This window comes from Andrographis paniculata, unplaced genomic scaffold (genome assembly GCF_009805555.1).
Source record: "Andrographis paniculata isolate CXL003 unplaced genomic scaffold, ASM980555v1 Contig52END, whole genome shotgun sequence".
NCBI classification, from domain to species: Eukaryota; Viridiplantae; Streptophyta; class Magnoliopsida; order Lamiales; family Acanthaceae; genus Andrographis; species Andrographis paniculata.
Genome location: NW_026137587.1, coordinates 7,857,521 through 7,879,160, shown reverse-complemented (window position 1 = coordinate 7,879,160; position 21,640 = coordinate 7,857,521). Strand labels below are relative to the sequence as shown.

The following is a 21,640-nucleotide window of genomic DNA, read 5'->3' as shown; positions in this document are numbered from 1 at the left end:
GGATTCACGTGCCCTGATTAATTAGTTAATTAATTAGACGTCTCTGTTGGATAGTAGTTAGATTTTTTCTTTTTCTCTTTTTTAAATAGACGATGATGATGTTGCTAATACATCTCACAATATATGTCTTCTTCATCATCTTTATGATAGACCCCACAGGATCGCATGCTGAAATTCGTCACTAGAATATAAAAGATTAATTGCATAGTATGTAGAGACCAATATAATGGAACCAAAAGCTTCAAGCACGCCACGAATTCCCCCAATGTAGAGCCAATTTATTTTTGGAAAATATATATGTAGAATAGACAATATATGAACTTGATTGGTTTATGCAATATATGAACGAACCAGGTGAGCATTAGAATCGACAACATTATGAAGTTGTTGTTTGGAACTTGAATTCAGCCAAGGTGAAGAATTGTTTTTATGTGGCTTGAAATTGAGTAAATGCATGTCAAGCCCAAATTCAATCCATCCTAAGATTAAAATTGTTCGACTATCCATTGATTTGTGAGCTACATATATATTGTATTTGGATATCATATTGACTAGTGAAACTATTGCCCTCTGCCCATGGGTGGAAGGATTCATCCGAGCATAGTAACTACTTGTGTCTATTGTCATTTTCAAATACAAATTCAAATCCTACAAGAAATGGGCCAAATAATCTTGTGCAATCAAATCTAATATACATAAATGCATCTTTCAAATGCAACGTAAATGGTTTTTATCTTGCTAGATAATGAAGGTCCATCTACTTTTCGTACCGTAATTTATAATTTAAATTTAGAAATATTTTATGTCGATTTGCGAAGAAAATATGATGATGTTGTGAAATTTTGTCATTTCCACGTTCAAATTCAAATCCTACAAGAAATGCCCAAATAATCTTGTCCAATAATGAAGGCCCCCATCTACTTTTGGTATCGTGTTTTATAATCAAAATTTAAAAATCTTTTATGTCGATTTGCAAAAATATGATGACATCATGTGATCAGATATTTGAATAGTATTTTACTGCCATCCATCCGATCTAGAAGAATTGTCCAGATGTATTATAAAAATAAGATTCTAGTGATTTTCTCAGAAAATATCATGTAATGTTAATGATGCAGAAACATGAGTCCGGATATATGAACAAAAAAAATTCCAACCCAACCATTAGCCATCTTACATAAATTGCATTAAAAAAAAAAAAAAACAACCCAATTAACCATCTACATTCATCATCTTCACCACCTTCAACTTTGAATAATATGAGGAAGCTCGAGTGGCTCCCAAATCAATGCGTTAATATCGTCGACAATTTGATCTGGAAACGAGAATTGATCCCCTCCATCTTCATTGTACAGCCAGTTAGCCATCTTACATAGCGCCCACAAGAATTCTTGACATCTTCTAGGAACCATGTTGCCTTTACTCAGACAAACCATTTGCCAAACTTTTCTCTGACTGTCTTCTTGCATTCGCTGTGCCATCGAAACGGCTTCCTCCTCTGACAAAGATCCTCCAGCTGTAAGCATGCAGATGATGTTCAAGACACCTTCTTCCTGTTCCCTCTGCTCAAAACTCAAAAAATACATTGTTCAATGTTGAATCCACCTATATTTATTTATATATAATAAACATAGTTAATGAAGGCTTGTTATTACCTTGTAAGTCTTGATGTCGTTGAGGAGTCGACCGGCCAAGCATGTGTGGTAGAACATAGTGTTGAAATCGGGACTTGAAGATACGTCCTCGAGAATTTTGTGTCCTAGGAAATAACTGACTGTAACAAAAGAGATTTTGAAGCCCCCAGTTATACAAGAAGTGGAAATGTATTGATCCATGGCTGTAATCTTTTTGTCTCCCCAACCCTTCTCATTTAGGAACTCCATAAGTAACTCAAGCCACTGCTCCAACCGAAAATAAAAAATAAAAATTGTAAAACTAATTATCATTGTTAAAGATCAGATGGATATGATAACCATCCTTTGTTAGTTTGTAATGAGGTTTGGGGTCAAAATGAAGTGTTAATAGTAGCAATGGAAACAGGGTTGAAGTGTTGTAAAGAAGTACCAATTTGTGCAGTTCATGCTTAACACAACGGCCTTGCACAGCATAAGCCTTTTCGGCATGTTCGTCCATGTTTTTGCATAATGCAGTATACATTATCTCTACTTCTCTAGAGCTGTAAGAGATCTCCTCCAGATTCTGCTTATCCCAGCTGCAACCAAATGATGCTGTAAGATTTTGGAAGAACAGGCATAACTTGGAAGAAAGAAGAAATCGTACTTCCTTAATAACTCTACAAGGCGGATCGACTCTTCTTTGGATCCATAATTATCGATAAAATCATCAATCAAAGTTAAGAGAATTGAGCATTGAGCGAAGGCTATACGAGCCTGGGCTAATTCAGTGTCAGCCATAACACCAGCAGCAAATGCTGAAGATACTAGACAAGTGTCCCTCGATTGTTTCATGCTATCCATATTGCAGTCGACGAACCACCTGTTTTAATTGACACCCAATGCATCTTAGTTATATATATATATATGATGTAAAAAGAAAACGCCATATGTTTCTTGATTTGTATCCATTATTGTACTTCTGAACTTGTGTTAGTTCTTCTTGGTACTGTGCTTGGGACATTCTGAAGTCTTGCGCTGCGAACATGGCAAGGTCGTCATTGTAAATTGTACGACACCTAATGTTCGAAACAATTTGCAGTTAGCATCAACAAAAAATCCAATGAAATGAAGGGGATATCAGCTATAAGAGAGGTTCCACCTATATGCCGTTTTTAGCATTTGGAATTCTTCGACATCATATAATTCAATGCTTCGTCTATGACTAACTCGATCAAGTTTCCCATAGAAATTCCTCAGGTCATGTTCCACCTTTCAAGATCCAAACAATATTTGAGTCGAGTTAATTAAAAGAGTTAGTTTGTTGAGGAATGAGGGGGTCATTCCCCTGAAAATCAACACTAAGTATCACCTCTGTACATAGTTTCTTGTCAGGAATGTTTTGGTTCAACACTTGTTGCTTCAGAAACTCTCTAGTCCATGTAAGAGTTTTCTCCAAAACCGGTTCTTCTTCGTATATTCTCACTTGTGAAGCTCTGTAGAGTTCTAGACATGTCGCGACGCTGGTGTTTTGTATCCCACATGTACCAAAGAAGTCCTCTTCATCAACAAAAGCAGCCAATTCATCTAATACATTAAAAAATACAACAAAGGGTAATTAACACACTTTTGTCGATTTGAAAATCGAAGAATTATGCAATGCCAATGGAAGAATACAGAACCTGATGAGACATCATATCCATTAGTTCGTAGCAGTCGAAATGCCATGGCTAGACAACTGATATCAGAAAATATCCCTTCGTCTTTCGCCAGCCAACCCCTGTTTGGCAGCAAGCATTTTGGTTATATCCACACCAATGAAATTAATATAGGTAGATGTTAAGACATATATATATATATACATATCACCTGTATATTTCATCAAGAATAATGCGAAGCTCTTCTCTGAAATGGCGATCGACGCCCAACCTTTCCATAGTGTCGACTAGGCGGAGATGAGTATGCATGTGCATAGGATAGACAGACGGTACTTCCCCAAAAAAAAAAAAGACCAATGAGATCGAATATTAATCAAGAGATAAATTTGAAATAGTATATGAATTTGCGGTGTGCGCACCCCATCCACCAAAAGAGTCGACAACCGTAGCCAAGTATTGAAAGCTTTTACGATCATCAGGGCATCGAATCAGAGCAGCAGCAGTGGTGGCCGGCGAGTCGAACAACGAGCCATTACTTCTTCGATTGTTCAAGAGCTGCTTCCAATCACAATAGTCGCCAAGTCCTTCAGCAACATACCCCAAGTTACCATAATTTCTTCCGCAAAGCCTAATTTCAGAATCTCGATTGCGAATGAGTGAATCAATCAGGCTCTGGCTTAATGGAAGAGTTAAATCCAGTTCGAGAGCATGATCAACCATGGCGGGAAACACGATATTAAATCCAATTGGAGATATCTGATCAGCAGAAGAGGTAGCCCAAGCATTTGATCCAATATAATCCAAACCTACAATTCAAACAAAATCAAAATCCAACACACATCACTGTAATACAGAGATCTAGGATTTGCAGACATTAAACATGTTAGTTCACTACCTTGTCGGAGAAGGCGGTGGCCGAGGTTCCATGTCCGGAGGGCGAGGACGCATGCCAGAGTGCGTGAAAGTGAGTCCTTAACGAGGGAGGGGTGACCTGGATTGAGTCCCCATGACCCGTCCCCATTCTGGTTTTCCATTACCCATTGGAGGCACTGCTGAAAACGAGGCCTAGGCCTGCCGGAATATTCCCCGGCCGGCACCATTGCCACCCAGGCCGTATCATACGCCGACGGAGACACTTCCAGCTAGCATTATTATCACTGATCCTCAAACTCTTTCGAATCTTCTCCTTGTAGTAATCTTGATCCAACTTTCTGGGAGGCTGGCTCACTGATGGAACCTTTACGATTGATTTTGTTCGTCCACATACGCTGCCACTTCCTAGAGAAAGGAGTTAACCAGGACATACATACATACATACATACATATATATATATACACACACACAAACATATATATACATACCTTGCGAAAATTGGGTTGCCTGCAGAGGATTAAAGTGATGGCCGCCAGATGATGACATTATTATTGTTATTTTGTTCAGAGGAACATTAATTCAATACTAACCGACCAGTGTGAATATTAAGCTAAGCTAGCTCTGAATTAAAGACTAATGGAAGTATATAGCTGATGTCTGAAGATGGCAGTGAAGTTTCAGGTGCATATATATTAATATATTTGCCATTATATTGCATGGGACAAATTCTATGTATGATTTACATCCGCTTGCCGGCGGCCGGGATTAAATAAATTAATTAGGTACTCTTTGGTCGGAATAGTAGTTAGACTTTCTGGTTGACAAATTGATCGTGATGCATGGTGACGATGATGTTAAACAATATATTTCTTCAATTCATATTTATTATGCTAATCATCATCTTTAGCCGGCTCATTCAGTGCCGGCTCTATCAGCATGAGCAATTGCTAGGGTTTGGATCCAAAATGGCTCATATTTTTTAATTTCATTCCATTATTATTATATTTTTAAATTACTTGTAAACATAATTAGGACTAAATTTTACTTTCTTTTTTTACTATTTTTTTTTTTTACGATTATCTCTAGCCTAACAATGTCATATTGTTTTTTTTATTATTATTATTGGATTACTGATTTCATAATGGTTAAATTATTATTTATTTTTTACTTATTGTTATACACTTTGTCGATGTCCGTTTATTCTATACATAATTTAAATAAATTTTATTTTTTTATAGAATTTATTATATATTTTTTGTTAATATTATTTTAAAAAATAAATTTAATCACATTTTTATAAAATCTATAATTTATTTTTTGCTCGAAACTCTAGAAAAACTTTTCTGAGCCAAACCGTTGTTTTTTTGGGAGAAATGTAAGAATTATTCCCTTGAAGTGTGTCTGTGCATTATAAGCGTATGCCCAGCGAAGGAAAATTACATCAAACAGTTATTCTAGTTTAAAAAATAATAAAATTAGAAATACAAAATAAAAAAGAAAAATAGAAACACTAAAAGCACACCCTGTAAGCCATGAATTATCATGATAAAATAAAAAAATAATAAAAAATAAAATAAAATATAAAATATAAAATAAATAAAAATAAAAAGCCATGAATTATCATGTAAGGAGTCCTCAAATAACCCCAAAATGAAGCCTTACTACAAGGCCCAATAACCCAACAATGGACGTAGCTGGCCATGAACTAGGCTGCCGCCCTAACCCATTTTTGATTGGGCCATAAGCCCTATAAATTTATAATGTATACATATAATAAATATTGAAATTACATATATATATATATATTAACATATAAAAATTTAAAATATAAATTATCATGACTTTAGCTGTCAATGTATGTACAAAGTCAAAATATGTAGAAGCAAGGATTTGAAAAATCTATATGGTGCACTTTTAGAACTTTTAATAGAATAAGCCGATTGGAAAAGTCACAAATACACACTATAAATATAAACCAATTTCTAAACACAAATCGTTTTCATCATTAAATAGAAGGTTGAAAATGAAGAGAAAGAAACCAAAGACTAGATAGCTACTTGATGGCGGCCCCTTCTGCCTTCTGGAACTAACGTGTGTACGTACGCCCGCCAATTTGAAGTCATCGTTTCAACGTATTTTACTTCTTTTTCCACCGCCAAAATTATAGTATTAATATTTTTGATTGTCAGTTAAATTTATATATATATAATAAAATATTTGATCAACATTATTATTTGAAATATGCAAAAATAAACAAGTAGCGTCAGCAGTGACCTGAGCAAATACAGACGAATCTGGTGAGAACACTCTGGACCTTTGCCCTCTTTAACTTTATCTATCTATATATAAGCGCTCTATCTCTATCTCTATCTCAATCTGAGTGCCACTTCAATTCAGACAGATTTAACCCAATTAACCAACCATCCATCAGATCTAATTTTCTTCATAATATCGATCAAAATTACTACAATGGGGGATGATGATCGTAAGGTGATCTTGCTGGGCACTGTTCACAGCATGTTCGCGATTAGGGTCAGAGTCGCTCTGGCCGAGAAGGGCGTCGACTACGAGTTCAGGGAGGAGGATTTGAGCAACAGAAGCCCTCTTCTCCTAAAGTCAAACCCTATCCACAAGAAAATCCCTGTCCTCATCCACAACGGCAAACCCGTCTGCGAGTCCCTCATCATCGTCGAGTATATCGATGAGGTCTGGAAAGATAAGTCTCCATTGTTACCCTCTGATCCCTACCAGCGATCCCAGGCCAGGTTCTGGGCAGATCTTATCGACAAAAAGGTATTATTACTGAATCAATTAATTAATAAATAATTGTATGTGATCTTATTTGGTTAATTATATTGACACTACAGGTGTATCCCTCGACAAGAAAGCTTTTGGTGGGGAAAGGGGAAGAGTACGAGGCAGGCAAGAAAGAGTTCATCGAAGCTCTGAAGCTGTTGGAGGAGCAGTTAGGGGACAAACCCTACTTCGGAGGAGATCAACTCGGGTTTGTCGATGTGGCCTTGCTGGCATACCAGTGCTGGTTTCAGACATACGAGACTTTAGGCAATCTCAGCATCGAAGAGCATTGCCCCAACCTCGTGGCGTGGGGGAAACGCTGCATGGAGAGGGACACTGTCGCCAAGTCCTTGGCGGATCCTAACGACATTTATGAGCTTGTCTTGTCTTTCAGGAATAACCTCGGCCTGTAAATGTAATCATCTTGTTCATTGTCGTCTTGTGTTTTTGCCTTTCTAGTTTTGTTTTTGTTCTTCCTTTGGGATTGTTGTTGCGGTTCACTTTCGTGGGTCACATACGATTTCTTGTTTCTGAATAAATTAATTCTAAGGTTTGTTATCTTGTGAATTAATGTTTATAAATTGATCCAAGATCGATATGAAGTAAAAATTATAATGAAAAAGTGTGCATCAATTAGTATCTCATTTTTTACACATGCATTCCCCAAGAAACTTCCAATTTAGTTATGTGTACAAATAAATTAATTATACGGTCAAATAAATTTGTATTAAAAGTGGTCAAAACAAACGTCTTGTATACTATAGCTTAAAAAGTAAAATATAATTTAAAAACTTAATTTAAACATGTGGAATTATTTTTATTTTTTTTAAAAAAAAGCTTAAAATTTTTGAGACATGGGTCATCGATTTCATATAAATTAATACTCCATTATCTTCAATTCTCGAGAACGGTACCCTCGGGCTTTGCAAATTGGATCTCACACCAACCCTACCGCCTGCCCTCTTCAGATCTAATTTCCTTATTCGATCAAAAATACACAGTAATGGCGGACGATGATCATAAGGTGATTGTGCTGGGCACTGTTCACAGCTTGTTCGTGATGCGAGTCCGAGTGGCTCTGTCCGAGAAGGGCGTCGACTACGACTTCAGGGAGGAGGTCCTCACCAACAGAAGCCCTCTTCTCCTTCAGTCAAACCCTATCCACAAGAAGATCCCTGTCCTCATCCACAACGGCAAGCCTGTCTGCGAGTCTTTGATCATCGTCGAGTACATCGATGAGGTCTGGAAAGATAAGTCTCCATTGCTGCCCTCTGATCCCTACCAGAGAGCCCACGCCAGGTTCTGGGCAGATCTTATCGACAAAAAGGTAGTATTACTATATTTTATTGGTTTAATTAAATTAACAATTGTGCTAGCTAGCTAGCTCTTAATTGGTTTAACTAATAATTGTGATTCAACTTGTTCAATTACTAAAAAAAAAATTCCCAAATCCAAATTGGGACTGTTGGGGATTAAGATATGTGGTCGACGAATTAATTTGTGTAATAACAAAGTAATGCCAATACATATTAATTCACAGGTGTATCTGTCGGGAAGAAAGCTTTATGCAGAAAAAGGGGAAGAGTATGAGGCAGGCAAGAAAGAATTCATGGAAGCTCTGAAGCTGTTCGAGACAGAGTTAGGGGACAAACCCTACTTCGGAGGCGATCATTTCGGGTTTGTCGATGTGGCATTGGTGCCATACTATTGCTGGTTTGAGACATACGAGACTTTCGGCAATCTTAGTATCGAAGAACATTGTCCAAACCTCGTGGCGTGGGGGAAACGCTGCATGGAGAAGGAGAGTGTCGCCAAGTCCTTGGCGGATCCTAAGAAGGTTTATGAGATTATGTCTTCGAAGATGAAGTTACTCCGCGTGTAATAATCTTATGATCGTCTTGTATTGTCTTGTGCGCGATCTAGAGTTAAACATGTTCGCTCTAGAGTTCGATTGTGTGATTGTTGTTGTGGTTCACTCTCGTGCGCCGCATATGATGTCTTGTTTTCGAATAAATTTTAAGGTTTGTTATTTTGTTATGTTCTTAACAAGGTAACATAGTTTACGATGATTCTAAATATGTATCGTATGTCCAAATTAGGCGATAAATTTGACATTGATAGTATCTCATTTTTCACACATGTGCTCTAGATTGCCTTAGCAAATCTAGCAATTAGAACACCTTACCACAAACAAAATTGTGAACTTACCAATTTAGTTTGTACAAATAAATTAATTACACGGTCAAATAAAATTGTATTATATTGTGGGAGTGAAGAGAGTTCACAAGACGAATATTTAATATAATATGACAAAAATTCACAAGGTTTCAAAAGTGATCAAAACATATGTCTAAACATTGTCTTTATTCTTGTTATTAAATTTTTTATTTTGGTTTTGAATTTGCTTTTACTTTTAAATAAGACAGTGATTTGAATATAATATTTTGTATTAAAAATTAATAATAATAAATTGATGTGTAAAATGATCGGAGCATTATTCTTGTCTAATCTTCTTTGAAGGGTCATAAGGACAAAATTTCATTAGTGGGCCCTACCTCTAGAATCACGTATCAAATTTGCCTTTGTTATCGCAATATTTTTATTTTTAGTATTGTTTAAAATATTTAAATATTTTTTTAATTTAATTATTGACACGTACATTTTTTAAACTTTTAATAGTAATTTTTTAAATATATATATATATTTCATCAAAATCTCCTTCACAAAGTATTACAATAAATATATATATTTTTTACTATTTTAAACTTTTTATTTCTAAAACTGTATAATATGTTTCGTCAGCAATGACCTGAGACAAAAATAATAACTCAAAATCAAATAAATAATTGGATAAGTCTCATCAAACGAATAATCAATCCAATTGAACCTTGTATAGAAAACTTGGACACGACTTCTACACCATTCTTTACCTATAAATAACTAAATACAGCATCCTTACCGAATCAATTCCGACAACCATATTAATTACTAAGGCAATATATATTATAGAAATCTGTCGGAAGCTAATGACCGTCTCACCTAAAAGCTCGAACTTGTTAGGGAAACTAAGCCACTAGTTACATATCCCGCAAACGGGAGTCCTCAACAAAATCGATCTGAATTAAATCAATTAATGGCGGATAAGGTGATTGTCCTGGGCACTCGTTTCAGCATGTTCTCTACGAGGGCAAATGTGGCTTTGTACGAGAAGGGAGTGGAGTTTGAGTACAGGGAAGAAGACTTGAGCAACAAAAGTCCACTTCTTCTTCAGACAAACCCTATCCACAAGAAAGTCCCTGTCTTGATCCACAATGGCAACCCCATCTCTGAGTCTTTGATAATCGTCGAGTATATCGATGAGGTCTGGAAAGATAATGATAAGTCTCCATTGTTGCCCTCCAATCCCTACCAGAGAGCTCGCGCCAGATTCTGGGCTGATTTTATCGACAAGAAAGTAAGCATTATTTATTTATGAAAACAATATCCATCGTTAAAAAATATATATTATCTATTCGAAATTACCTCAAATACAGATTTAACAAAAGAACAGAATATAATTTTTAAGTACAAGGGAGTAAACTGCATCATTTTACAAAAATGTTAATTTGGAATATATGTTTTGTATTATATAAAACTCTACCTCATATTGTATATATGGAAATTAATTTATCATGCTATTGTATTTGTATTTTGAGATGTCTTTATTATTTTGAATTTGAAATTTTTGAAATAAAAATTGGTAAATGATGATTTTCGTTTTTAGCAGTAAATTAGGTAATAGTATAATTAAATAATATAAAAAAAAATGTTAAAACACACAAATTTTGAACAAAGTGTCTAATCTTCCCCTATAATTGTTTCTAGGGATCATAAAATAAAATAAACATCTAAATTTAAAAACAAGAACATATGCATATATCACAAAAATTAAGGTGTGCAACAAATTAAAGCTTCATAGGTCTAATTTTGTGCTTGATTATGTATATAATCAACATAGGTGTCTTATTCGACAAGAAAGATTTGGGCACTCAAAGGGGAAGAACATGAGGCGGGCAAGAAAGAATTCATCGAGGCCCTTGAGATGTTGGAAGGGGAGTTAGGGGACAAACCCTACTTCGGAGGCGATCACTTTGGATTTCTTGATGTGGCTTTGGTGACTTACTATTGTTGGTTTGAGTCGTACGAAATTTGTGGTAATTTTAGCATCGAAGAGCATTGCCCGAAACTAGTAGCATGGGGCAAACGGTGTATGGCGAGGGAGAGTGTTTCCAAGTCCTTGGCGGATCCAAAGAAGGTTTACGAGTATGTTTTGCTTTTGAAGAAGAAGTACGGCTTTTAATAGCCTTACTTGTTCATTTTGTCGAATATTTGATGTGATGTTTTATAATTTTTATTCCTCCTCCTTTGTTTTTTCTTTTTTCTTTTTCATATTATTATTATAGTTGAAGTTTGTGTCATAAATAATGTGGTCTTGCTCGTGTAAGTTTGGAAAGTATAAAATAAGAGGAATCTTTTATTGCACTTCTGTAATTAACTTAATATATACAATACACTCCTAAAATAACTAATGACTTCTAAAATTAAGCTAACATTAAAAAAAGGAACGTTACTAACATGTTTCTGCCACTAACAAGACTTTGACTTGGTTTATAATAAAACCTACAAATAAAAAAATAAATTTTAAATTTTATTTTGTTGTTAGGTCATTATCAATGATCTAGCATATATATGTAGTCGTGATTCATTTTATTTTATTTTTCAAATCTGAGGTAACTGAGATTCTTTGACTAATGACGTGGCTTCTTTAATTAGGTTTAATTATGGTAACAATCATTGCATGATTTCATTGCATATGTGTTCATATTGTATATACCAATTAATGTAGGGGCTTCTAAATATTTGAACTTCATCAAGTCTTGATTATGATGTGAAGAGGAGAAAGAACAAAATATATCCTTTGTTAGGGGATTGTCATGGCCTTAGACAATACTAACAACTGATTTAATTTTCGGAGTTTAGGGTTTCAATTTTATTTAATTATTGTAATTTTCTATAAAAATACATTAATCATCTTTTAAACAAAAATATATATATATATATATATTACATTTAAATTATTATTTAAATAAAAAATCAAAACAAAATCAAATCAAACTACATAGGACCACACCCTAATTAAAGATCCATATAATTATTTTTCTAAATAATTGACCATAAATACAGCTCAAATATACATTGATTGGTACAGCTATATCGTGACTCACGAATATGATATGATGTAGAATGCTCTTTAATATTTCTATTCGGAAAATAAGAATATTTTTTAGATCTATTTACAAGTTAATTAATGATATATATGGGTAGTTGAGGTCTTTAAACTTATGTGTATATGTAACTTAAATCTATAAGAAATAAGACATCCAACAAAAATATAATACTAGCTCCCTTCATCTCCTAAAAATTTTCATTTCATTTTTTAAGTAAACAATTATATCAATTTTTTATTTTTTATTTTTTATTTTTTAAAAAGTACAAAATACTAAAAGGTTTCAATCAAAATTCCACACATTAAAACTTATGCCGAAAAGTTTTTAACACAATTTTGTGAAACGGGGAGTAAAAAAAAAAGTAATTTTATCCAACTCTACAATATTTTAAGAATTCACAAATTTATTCTACTTTAGACAATAATTTTTAGTATTAGATTTTTAATTTGAAAAAAAATAATAATAATAGTAGTAAAATGTTAGTATTTAATATAATATTTTGTAAAAAAAAATTAACTATTTTAGATTTTAAAAAAATAAAAATACTATTAATAAATAGTACAAAAATATTTATATAAATATTACTCCCTTCGTCCCCCAAATTTATTCTTACTTTTCTTTTTAGTCCGTCCGTTAAATTTATCTAATTACTAATTTCGACAAAGTCAACAAATCAATATTTAATTTTTGCCCTCCATTCAATATTTATTTACAACAAATACCACTAACTTTATTGAATTCTCTCTTTATTTTTTGCTTCTTAACTAAATTTCCAAAAATACATCTAACTACTTATCACTTTTTTAATATAATATTTTTTATTTTATTTAATTTTCATGCATGGACTAATTTTGATGGATTACGTGATTAGCCCATGTGGAGATAAGATTGAAAAACATTTAAATGTTCAGTCAGAGGTGTGACTAAATTTTTTTATAGAAGAGTGTAATAATAAATAAATAACACGTCGGTGCATGAGACCTTGTGTGCTAGCTATGTCATGTGTTGGAGCTGTCCCAATTCTGTTCTGTACTGTACATAACTCCATAAATTTCCCCCGAAGGTACCTGCAATTGCCATATCCATCACTTCTTCACAGAAAGCTCTTTCCGATGGCCGGAAACGCGATCGAACGCTGCAACATTCAGCCGTCGGCGGAGGATCTGCCGACGGCGGAGCTCATTCTCCCCCTCACCCCCCTCGACCTAATATGGTTGTACTTCCACCCCGCCCACCGTCTCCTCTTCTACGAAATCCCCAGCTGCACCAAATCCCAATTTCTTCAAACCATCGTCCCCAATTTGAAGCAATCCCTAGCTCAAACGCTCGCCCGATTTCTCCCACTCACCGGGAAAATTGTCATTCCCGACGACTCCGGCCGCATGCCCTTCGCAAGATTCGCCCCCGGCGACTCCGTTTCATTCACAGTCTCTGAGTCGGATAAGGATTTCAACCACCTCGTCGGAAATCACTCACGAAACGCCGACGAGTTTTACGATTGCGTCCCTCAGCTGCCTCCGGCGGAGCAGTCCGCCGGCGGGATTGAGTTCTCTGTACTGGCCGTGCAAGTCACGCTCTTTCCGGGGCACGGCGTGTGCGTGGGCATCAACAACCACCACGCCATCGGCGATGCGAGGTGCACCGTCGATTTCGTGAAATCTTGGGCCGCCGTCAACAAGTCCGGCGAGTTCAACTATTCGGATCCGGCGCCGGTTCTGGACCGGACCGGGTTCAAAGACCCCGACGATTTGGGTTCCATCTTCTGGAAAATGCAAATCCAATACCAAGGCGTTAAATTCCCAAAGCTCCCATTCCCACTGAACAAAGTTCGCCGGACTTTCGTCCTCACTAATGATCAAATCAAGAAACTAAAGCAGTACATTGTCGAAACACGGCCGTGTTTGACGCACGTGACTTCCTTCACAGTCACGTGCGGGCTGGTCTGGACCAGCCTCGCGAGAGCGGAACCGATCGCCGACGATGAGCCGGAGTACATGGTGTTCACCGCCGACTGCCGCAGGCGACTGAATCCGCCGCTGCCGGAGGCGTACTTCGGGAACTGTCTATCGATGTTGTTGGCGGAGACGAGCCACGGGTCGTTGAAAGGCGAGGCAGGGCTCGCGACGGCGGCGGAGCTTCTCGGAGAAGCGATACGTGAGATTGTGGATAACAAGGAGGGGATTCTCGCGGATGGCAAGAACTGGCCGGAGAAGTACGGGGGACTGACGGGGAAACGGGTGCTGGCGGTGGCGGGGTCGCCGAAGTTCAGTATGTATTCGGCGGATTATGGATGGGGGCGGCCGAGGAAGTTCGAGACGGGGGCGATTGATTGGGAGCGGGCTGTATCGGTGTCGGCCGCCATGGATTCCGGCGGAGGATTGGAGATCGGACTATGCTTGAAGAAGGAGACGATGGATGCGTTCGCAGATGTGTTTGATCGGACGGTCCACAAGCACTCACATGGATCGCTGCCCTTAAACCGACAAAAATGGGGCAATACATCGTCAGTTTAAAATTCATCCAATTTAATCAGTTTAACTAATTATTTTAAAAAAACAAAATAAATATTATAAAATAATTAGTTAAACTAAATAAGTTTTAAACCGAATATCCCTGCCCAAAAATGGACAAGAACGGCTAACAAAATTGTTGGGATTCGATCCCATTAATAAAATCGCACTATACTTTCTATTTTTGTAAGCTCTTTTCTTTGCACTCATCAAAATTAATTATTATTGTCTTCGATGATCTAAATGTATATTTTATATTTTTTTATGGGTTTTGAAAAATTTTAATTTAATTTTGGTATTAAAATAATAATGTTTTGTGAAAAAAAAAATTATAATATTTTTTTCAAAAAAATCTAAAATTCAAACAATATAAGTGACCATTTTAAAAAGGATCCAAATTTCCAATTTAAAACTAACTGGCATTAAACGGAGATCCCGTCGCTCTTATAAGCAAGTAAGTTCCCATATTTTTTTCTATATGGGACATATTTAACACGCATCTCTTAAGATTGGTTATCTAAAAAATTAAAATATGATTAATACTCAATAGGGGCATATAAAAAAATCTCTTCTTCCTCCTGTTAATAAAGACACTTGTATTAATAATGTCCCCATGTTTCTTTCAGTGAACGCATATAAAAAAAAAACTTCGATATTTTTATTGAGAATTGTTGAAATATTTTAAATATTTAATATATTTAGATTTGATTTTTAGAGTATATTTTATGTTGTTTATATATAAATTTTTTATTTTGATATATAATCAATACAATATAGAATATTTTTATATGCTATAAGAGTTTATTTTTCTTCTAAAGTAGATGTAATATAGTAACGTGTGTCTCTCTGGGTACATTCAATCTGAAATATACACGGAGGTTTTAAATTTTGAGATTTTTATTTATGATTAGCATGAACGGAAGTTTTCCAATTTTGAGATCCATCTACAATTGATTGTCCGTCAAATTTATTTCTTAATCTTGCGTACGAGTTTGGTCTTTGATTTTTTGTCATGGTTAAGTACAAAGCATTACTTCCGATTGCATTGAGATACACTTCGGGTATGTTTCTTTTAATAAGTTTGGGAAAAATTTAGTTTGAATTTGATATTAAAATAATGTATGATGAGATGTTTTGTGAGAGGAAAAAAATATATCTTTTTTGGAAAATGCAGAGTCCAAATAGAGTACGATGGGTTTGGAGACTAAAGAAATACACCCGTCGTTTCTGACTACGGTGAAAGTCTCATTGTTTTCGACTTCGGTGAGAGTCCTATTATTTCCGACTCCAAAGAGAGTCCCATTGTTTCTGACTCCAAAAAGAGTCCTGTCATTTTCCAACCCGGTGAGAGTTCCATATTTCCGACTCTAATTCAGTTGAGAACATTATTTTTTATTCTAGCATGATGGACAATTGTAGTTACGTCAGCTTCGATCTTTCTTTATAAACTTATTTGAATTTTTAGGAGATATTGAAATATTTTAGATATTTGATTTTATATTTAAATTTAAATTTGATCTTATCAAAATTATTTTATGTTTTTTATACATAGATTTACATAGTTTTTTTTTTTATTTTGATGATTAATATAATACAATTATTAATTTCCATGAAATATTTCACAAAAATCAATCATAGTGCAAGAAAAAATCCTTCACAAGTGGATATCTAGCATCTTCAACATTACATTTGATGCATAGAATTATATAAAAATAATAGCAAAAATTAAAAATTATATCTATTTAAAATATATTTAATAAATATAAATTAATTTAATTAACTTCTTAACATGTACATTAAGTAAACACAAAAAATAAACATAGACTTTTCCATATGAGTATAAGTCTGAAAAACTTTTTGGCTCACTTAAGTAGTTCACACCTAACTTGATTCAAAATGGGTAGGAATGGTTGCATGTGATTTTGAATACCAACTGCCTATTTTTTAATGTCGTTAGGTGAAAGAAATGGCGTATCGGATCTTGTTTTTGACAATAACCTAACTCGGAAATAGCCACACGCCGACACCCCTCTCTCCCTCTCTTCAAATAAATAAACACCCCCAAACCCTATTCTTAATTTCTTATCAAGTAAGTGGAGACTGGAGAGAAAGAGAAGAGATGGGCGAACAAGTGGTTCTTCTGGGCACTCGTTACAGTGGTTTTGCGATGAGGGCCAGAGTGGCTCTATCAGAAAAGGGGGTCGACTATGAATTCAAGGAGGAAAATTTGGGCAACAAAAGCCCCCTTCTGCTTCAGACAAACCCTATCCACAAGAAAATCCCTGTCCTCATCCACAATGGTAACCCCGTCTGCGAGTCTTTGATTATCGTCGAGTATATCGATGAGGTCTGGAAGGATAAGTCTCCGCCATTGCTTCCCTCTGATCCCTACCAGAGAGCCCACGCCAGGCTCTGGGCAGATCTCGTCGAGAAGAAGGTATATTTATTTGCTTTCAACTTAATTGCAAACGAATTGCTATTCTGGTGTTAATTGATTATATATTTCTTAATTCTTTTTTAATCTTTGGAATAATTTGTGTCGTTTGATTCAAAACTGTTTTTATTGTATATTTCAGTAGTAATCAGCTGTGCATTTTGTCTCAATTTATTTCATCTGATAAATTTTACAGGGAACATTTAATAGCCATATATATATATATATATATATATATTACTTGGCGACAAAATGTTGTTGTGCAATTAAGTATTGGAAACTGTGTTTTTACTTTTTAGCATAAAAAGTTTAAAAGTATTTTTGGGTTGTAGAAAACGATGTTGAAAATACTATACAAATCGAACAAAACTTTAGGTGTGTTTCCTTGTAGTATTTTTTCATTGTTCCAACGTTATATTTAAAGATAACTTTGGAGACAATGTTTTGAATGATTCGAATGAAAAATAAATTTTAAATATAATATTTTGAGTATAAAATCGATATTGTAAAATTTTACCATAGAATATACAGTGCAAACATAAGATTAACAGCACAAACTAAGGTTTGTAATATAATGTGGATGAAAAAGGTGAGCGCTAGCGCGATGAAAGTATGGACGGGAAAAGAAGGGGAGAGGCAACCGGCAGTCGAAGAATTTATAGATAACCTAAAGTTATTCGAGCGGGAGTTAGGGGAAAAGCCATATTTTGGAGGAGAAAGCTTCGGGTTTGTGGATGTGGCCTTGATTCCTTTTTATAGTTGGTTCGAGGCATACGAGATTCTTGGAAACTTTAAAATTGAAGAGCATTGCCCGACATTGTTGGCGTGGGGCAAACGATGCATGGAGAAGGAGAGCGTCGCCAAATCCTTGCCCAATCCCAAGGAAGTCTACGACTTTGTTTTGGTACTTAGGAAGAGATTCGGCTTTGATTAGGCTCCTTAATTTAGTGTATGAACATCGATTGCGCGCGCTTGTTTGTAATAATGTTGATGACTTTGTAACGTCTTTTGATTTCGTGTATGCTTTAAGCAATTTGGTTATTTTATTTTATTTTTTTCTTATGATGTCCATGGCCTTGTCTTAGTTCCATCTCAAAAAATTTCTTGGATCTAATTTTGATCTTGAGTACCTATATGTACTTAATAAAATACCTTGAGAAAGATCTAGAAGTATCACATGAAACATGAAATGAAGTTGATTGATTACCATCTTTTGAATATAACTATTTCTTGACAATGAGCCAAAATTTGAAGATGTTGAAAAAATTTTAATTTACGTGTATTCTTCAGCCTTAATTCATGATTTTGGATCTTCTTTCTTTGGATTCTTTTTGGATTCTCTATTGTTGTTTTTGACTTCCAACTTACCTTTTGTTGATTGAAACATTATCTCAACTAGTATCATGTGTTGGTTTATTTATGTTCTTTGGAAGTATTTTTGTGTTTTAGATTATTTTGTAAATAGTAAAAAATATTGAAGAAAAAAATATGTACCTTATGGAATATTTTTAATAAAAAATAATAATTATTGAATTTAATTATTTTCAATATAAACTACTACTACTATATTTTAATATAATTCTGTAAAATTGGTGATTAATTTTATTATGATAAAACAAAATTGAAACCGAGCATAGGCGGGCCAGCCTGGATATGGTTCTGGGTCGGTCTCGGGCCATGTTAAAATATTTATAAATTAGCTTGGCCCAGCCCATGGATTGTACAGGTCCCGACTGTAGAATTTTATTTATTAAAAAAAAAAATTACACACTCTTTAATGTTATTTATTTAGAAATATATCATAATTAGTTACACATTGAACCCGGTCCTAACCAGGTCAATCCAAGCCGGGCTAGGCCGGCCGACAGGGGACATTATTTCTAGATAGCAAGTTGCAGTGTGGATAAGAAACAAGCAGCTACATTTATTGAATGATGTTATGAAGAATAATTCTCTATAATATTTATTTATACTATATTAAAGTTAGTAACTAATTAAGATTTATACCAAAAAAAATTTTAAATTTCTTATTCATCATAATTTTATGCATAATAGATAAGTAAATAACATATTTTCAAATGTAAAGGCTACAAACGAGTGTTAGTTTAATGACTTTGGTGTTATTATAATTTGTATTATGTATGTTATGATTATTATTATTATTTTACCATTTTGATCACTTAAATGGGTTTACTTTAGGAATAATGATTTTATGTCTTCTTCATAACTCTAATTATTTAATAACTATATAATAATGTAGAGAGTGTCTATATAATGTATGTGTGAGTGATAACCATATACAAAACTATTGAAATGACAAGATATAAAAGCAAAATTAAAGAAAAAGAAGTTGTTTATAATAAGCTTGTTGATGTAATTTTTCAACAAAAATAAAGTAAAATTCAAAGATATAGAAAATATCCTTAAACTTGATTAATTAGTGCCTGAGATTAGGAATCTCTAAATACTGTATGGTACAGAAAATAAACTGGAAAATAAAAGACTGAAATTTAAAGTGGTGATCCCCAAATCTGACTTTGCTTTGTTGAAGTTGATTGAAGATGCCTTGCCAAATGATGATCCAAATCCTTAAATATTCTTTGAAGAAAACGTTCAGAACCGTCGTCTGGTCAGTTACCATAACCGTTGTTAACCGCCCCAAAAGTTCTCTTCTATTGACACTTGTGTCAACCGTTCTACTACGTCCGACCTTCAAAAAACCGTTCGCCAGTTGCAACTTCCTCTAACCGCCCCAGAACTGCTCTCTCACCCGACCTGCACATGCTACTTCACTTGGTCCGAACTTCGTATCACGTCCTGACCTCAATGCCCGACCTGCTTCTTCGCCCGACATCATTTGGGCCGACCTCCGCATCAGCCGCCCTCCGTCTTTGACCGTCTTTAATTGGTCCGACCATGGACCAACCAAATGTGGTCCCGACCACGGACCAACCGACCGGCTCTATTTGCCTTATCTCTTTAGAAGGACAGACTGTCCTCTGGACAGACCTCCGCATCTGTCCGTACCTCTTCCTTGCCCGACCTTTCTCTTGACAAACCTTCGCGTCTGCCCGACTTCGTCTTTCACCCGATCTACGGTTTACCCGACTTGGGTACACCTTTTTTAGACTCCGCCCGACCTTTCTTCCTTCCCGATCCTTGCATCTGTCCGATTGCACCCTACTTCTGGGTCATTTAACTTATATCCAGACCCGTCCAGAATCCCACTGCCATTATTTATTATTATTATTTTTTGTGCTTAACAAAGCTCAACTTGTTTTCAAGTTGTTCGATCTATTTAATAAGAAGAATTACCCTAAGGGAATGCAAGCTTAGCGTTAGCTTTTTGGTCCCCCTTTTACGACGAAGAAATATCACTAAGACAAAAAAAGCCATGTTTCTTCTTCACACGGTGTTTTGTTTCCTTTTGGAGATAAAGAATTTCGCGCAATAAATACAAAAAGTAGAGAGGCGGCTATGTAGTGCGATCTTGAGGGCAACTACGTGTCGACTAGGGAGTTTAGAGTACAAGTGTCATATTCTATTCCTATATATAAATCCTTTTTCTTCTTCATCCTTTGTCTACAACACAAATTATCTTATTATTTTCTTTTTATTCTAACTCTTTGTTCGAAAGTAATTTGAAAGCATCGACAATGTCCAAATTCTCAAAAGAAAGGTTCGCGATAGAAGTTGCTCCCCCAAAGTATATTTCCGTGGTGAGATGGCCAATGGTCAAAATTTTGGAAACTATCCACGAGGACAAGGCTTTTGCTTCCGTGGCATCTTGTAATAATTTGACAAAGCGCGTAATCGAAACTAATGCTAATCAATTGGGCTTGAAGATATGTTGAGCTTATTGTTGGTCGCCGCGATATTTAAGCTTGTCTAAGCTTAATATTATTGTTGTATTGAGTTAATAGGAACATTGTTTTGTTGTATGAAAGTTGTATGTTTAGATTAATTTTATATAATTAAATGGATGTCATATTAATTTAGGTATATTATTATTCTAAAGTATGCACTCATTATAATAGAGTAATGTAGCATGTTTAATTTTTGTCTAAGTTGTATAATATTCATTATTATGATTAATTGTACGAATTTTCTTTCGATATATACACATATGTGCAATAATAAAACATTGGTTTTTCTTTTTCTTTTTTTTTAAATAGTGGAGGTAATATGACATTTGAATCATCGCTTCAAATTCTCTCTATGCATTTCCTATGTTACTAATACTTTATCAAAAAAAAAAAATGTACCGATCAAAATTTATAAAAAATATCTCATTATTTATTTATTTATTTATTTATAACGTGAGAATTCGCCTAAAAAATATCTCATTATTTATTTATTTATTTATAACGTGAGAATTCGCCTTATCCTTTGGTGCATTCTGAGTAAATATGCGCAAAATTTGGAGGCGGCGGAATATATATGCATATAACAGTGTCAAGATGTTAAATATGCAAGCTTGTTGAGTTA

General features: G+C 34.9%; 6 protein-coding genes across 6 annotated transcripts; 5 read left to right on the top strand and 1 right to left on the bottom strand.

Moving 5' to 3' along the window:
• Positions 1 to 1,173: 1,173 nt before the first annotated feature.
• LOC127254110 (nezukol synthase KSL3-like) lies at positions 1,174 to 4,692 on the bottom strand. Its single transcript, XM_051279010.1, has 12 exons — positions 4,634 to 4,692; positions 4,167 to 4,549; positions 3,691 to 4,077; positions 3,483 to 3,603; positions 3,296 to 3,393; positions 2,986 to 3,200; positions 2,776 to 2,885; positions 2,594 to 2,692; positions 2,281 to 2,496; positions 2,065 to 2,212; positions 1,656 to 1,898; positions 1,174 to 1,562 (listed from the first exon to the last, which is right to left on the bottom strand). Exons 2-12 carry the CDS (start codon positions 4,369 to 4,371, stop codon positions 1,245 to 1,247), a joined length of 2,160 nt encoding a protein of 719 aa, XP_051134967.1. The 5' UTR covers positions 4,372 to 4,549; positions 4,634 to 4,692; the 3' UTR covers positions 1,174 to 1,244.
• Positions 4,693 to 6,498: 1,806 nt separating this feature from the next.
• Positions 6,499 to 7,499, top strand: LOC127254287 (probable glutathione S-transferase). Its single transcript, XM_051279317.1, has 2 exons — positions 6,499 to 6,938; positions 7,013 to 7,499. Exons 1-2 carry the CDS (start codon positions 6,615 to 6,617, stop codon positions 7,352 to 7,354), a joined length of 666 nt encoding a protein of 221 aa, XP_051135274.1. The 5' UTR covers positions 6,499 to 6,614; the 3' UTR covers positions 7,355 to 7,499.
• Positions 7,500 to 7,831: 332 nt separating this feature from the next.
• On the top strand, positions 7,832 to 8,970 carry LOC127254288 (glutathione S-transferase U25-like). Its single transcript, XM_051279318.1, has 2 exons — positions 7,832 to 8,268; positions 8,482 to 8,970. Exons 1-2 carry the CDS (start codon positions 7,945 to 7,947, stop codon positions 8,821 to 8,823), a joined length of 666 nt encoding a protein of 221 aa, XP_051135275.1. The 5' UTR covers positions 7,832 to 7,944; the 3' UTR covers positions 8,824 to 8,970.
• A 913-nt stretch (positions 8,971 to 9,883) lies between these two features.
• LOC127254929 (glutathione S-transferase U19-like) lies at positions 9,884 to 11,462 on the top strand. Its single transcript, XM_051280282.1, has 2 exons — positions 9,884 to 10,395; positions 10,939 to 11,462. The coding sequence occupies exons 1-2, from the start codon at positions 10,075 to 10,077 to the stop codon at positions 11,278 to 11,280; spliced, it is 663 nt and encodes a 220-aa protein (XP_051136239.1). The 5' UTR covers positions 9,884 to 10,074; the 3' UTR covers positions 11,281 to 11,462.
• Positions 11,463 to 13,153: 1,691 nt separating this feature from the next.
• LOC127254969 (phenolic glucoside malonyltransferase 1-like) lies at positions 13,154 to 14,973 on the top strand. Its single transcript, XM_051280352.1, has one exon. The coding sequence runs from the start codon at positions 13,183 to 13,185 to the stop codon at positions 14,719 to 14,721; it is 1,539 nt and encodes a 512-aa protein (XP_051136309.1). The 5' UTR covers positions 13,154 to 13,182; the 3' UTR covers positions 14,722 to 14,973.
• A 1,744-nt stretch (positions 14,974 to 16,717) lies between these two features.
• Positions 16,718 to 18,217, top strand: LOC127254941 (probable glutathione S-transferase). Its single transcript, XM_051280298.1, has 2 exons — positions 16,718 to 17,155; positions 17,742 to 18,217. The coding sequence occupies exons 1-2, from the start codon at positions 16,838 to 16,840 to the stop codon at positions 18,084 to 18,086; spliced, it is 663 nt and encodes a 220-aa protein (XP_051136255.1). The 5' UTR covers positions 16,718 to 16,837; the 3' UTR covers positions 18,087 to 18,217.
• Positions 18,218 to 21,640: the final 3,423 nt, after the last annotated feature.

Bases quoted from the DNA above. Each gene is read 5' to 3' on its own strand.
- LOC127254929 (XM_051280282.1), top strand. From the start codon at position 10,075: ATGGCGGATAAGGTGATTGTCCTGGGCACTCGTTTCAGCATGTTCTCT. The intron at 10,396-10,938 runs GTAAGCATTATT...TAATCAACATAG, and splicing joins CTGATTTTATCGACAAGAAA to GTGTCTTATTCGACAAGAAA.
- LOC127254287 (XM_051279317.1), top strand. From the start codon at position 6,615: ATGGGGGATGATGATCGTAAGGTGATCTTGCTGGGCACTGTTCACAGC. The intron at 6,939-7,012 runs GTATTATTACTG...TTGACACTACAG, and splicing joins CAGATCTTATCGACAAAAAG to GTGTATCCCTCGACAAGAAA.
- LOC127254969 (XM_051280352.1), top strand. From the start codon at position 13,183: ATGAGACCTTGTGTGCTAGCTATGTCATGTGTTGGAGCTGTCCCAATT.
- LOC127254288 (XM_051279318.1), top strand. From the start codon at position 7,945: ATGGCGGACGATGATCATAAGGTGATTGTGCTGGGCACTGTTCACAGC. The intron at 8,269-8,481 runs GTAGTATTACTA...ATTAATTCACAG, and splicing joins CAGATCTTATCGACAAAAAG to GTGTATCTGTCGGGAAGAAA.
- LOC127254941 (XM_051280298.1), top strand. From the start codon at position 16,838: ATGGGCGAACAAGTGGTTCTTCTGGGCACTCGTTACAGTGGTTTTGCG. The intron at 17,156-17,741 runs GTATATTTATTT...TGGATGAAAAAG, and splicing joins CAGATCTCGTCGAGAAGAAG to GTGAGCGCTAGCGCGATGAA.
- LOC127254110 (XM_051279010.1), bottom strand. From the start codon at position 4,371: ATGGTGCCGGCCGGGGAATATTCCGGCAGGCCTAGGCCTCGTTTTCAG. The intron at 4,078-4,166 runs GTAGTGAACTAA...TTTGAATTGTAG, and splicing joins CCACCGCCTTCTCCGACAAG to GTTTGGATTATATTGGATCA. The intron at 1,563-1,655 runs GTAATAACAAGC...AGTTTTGAGCAG, and splicing joins ACGACATCAAGACTTACAAG to AGGGAACAGGAAGAAGGTGT.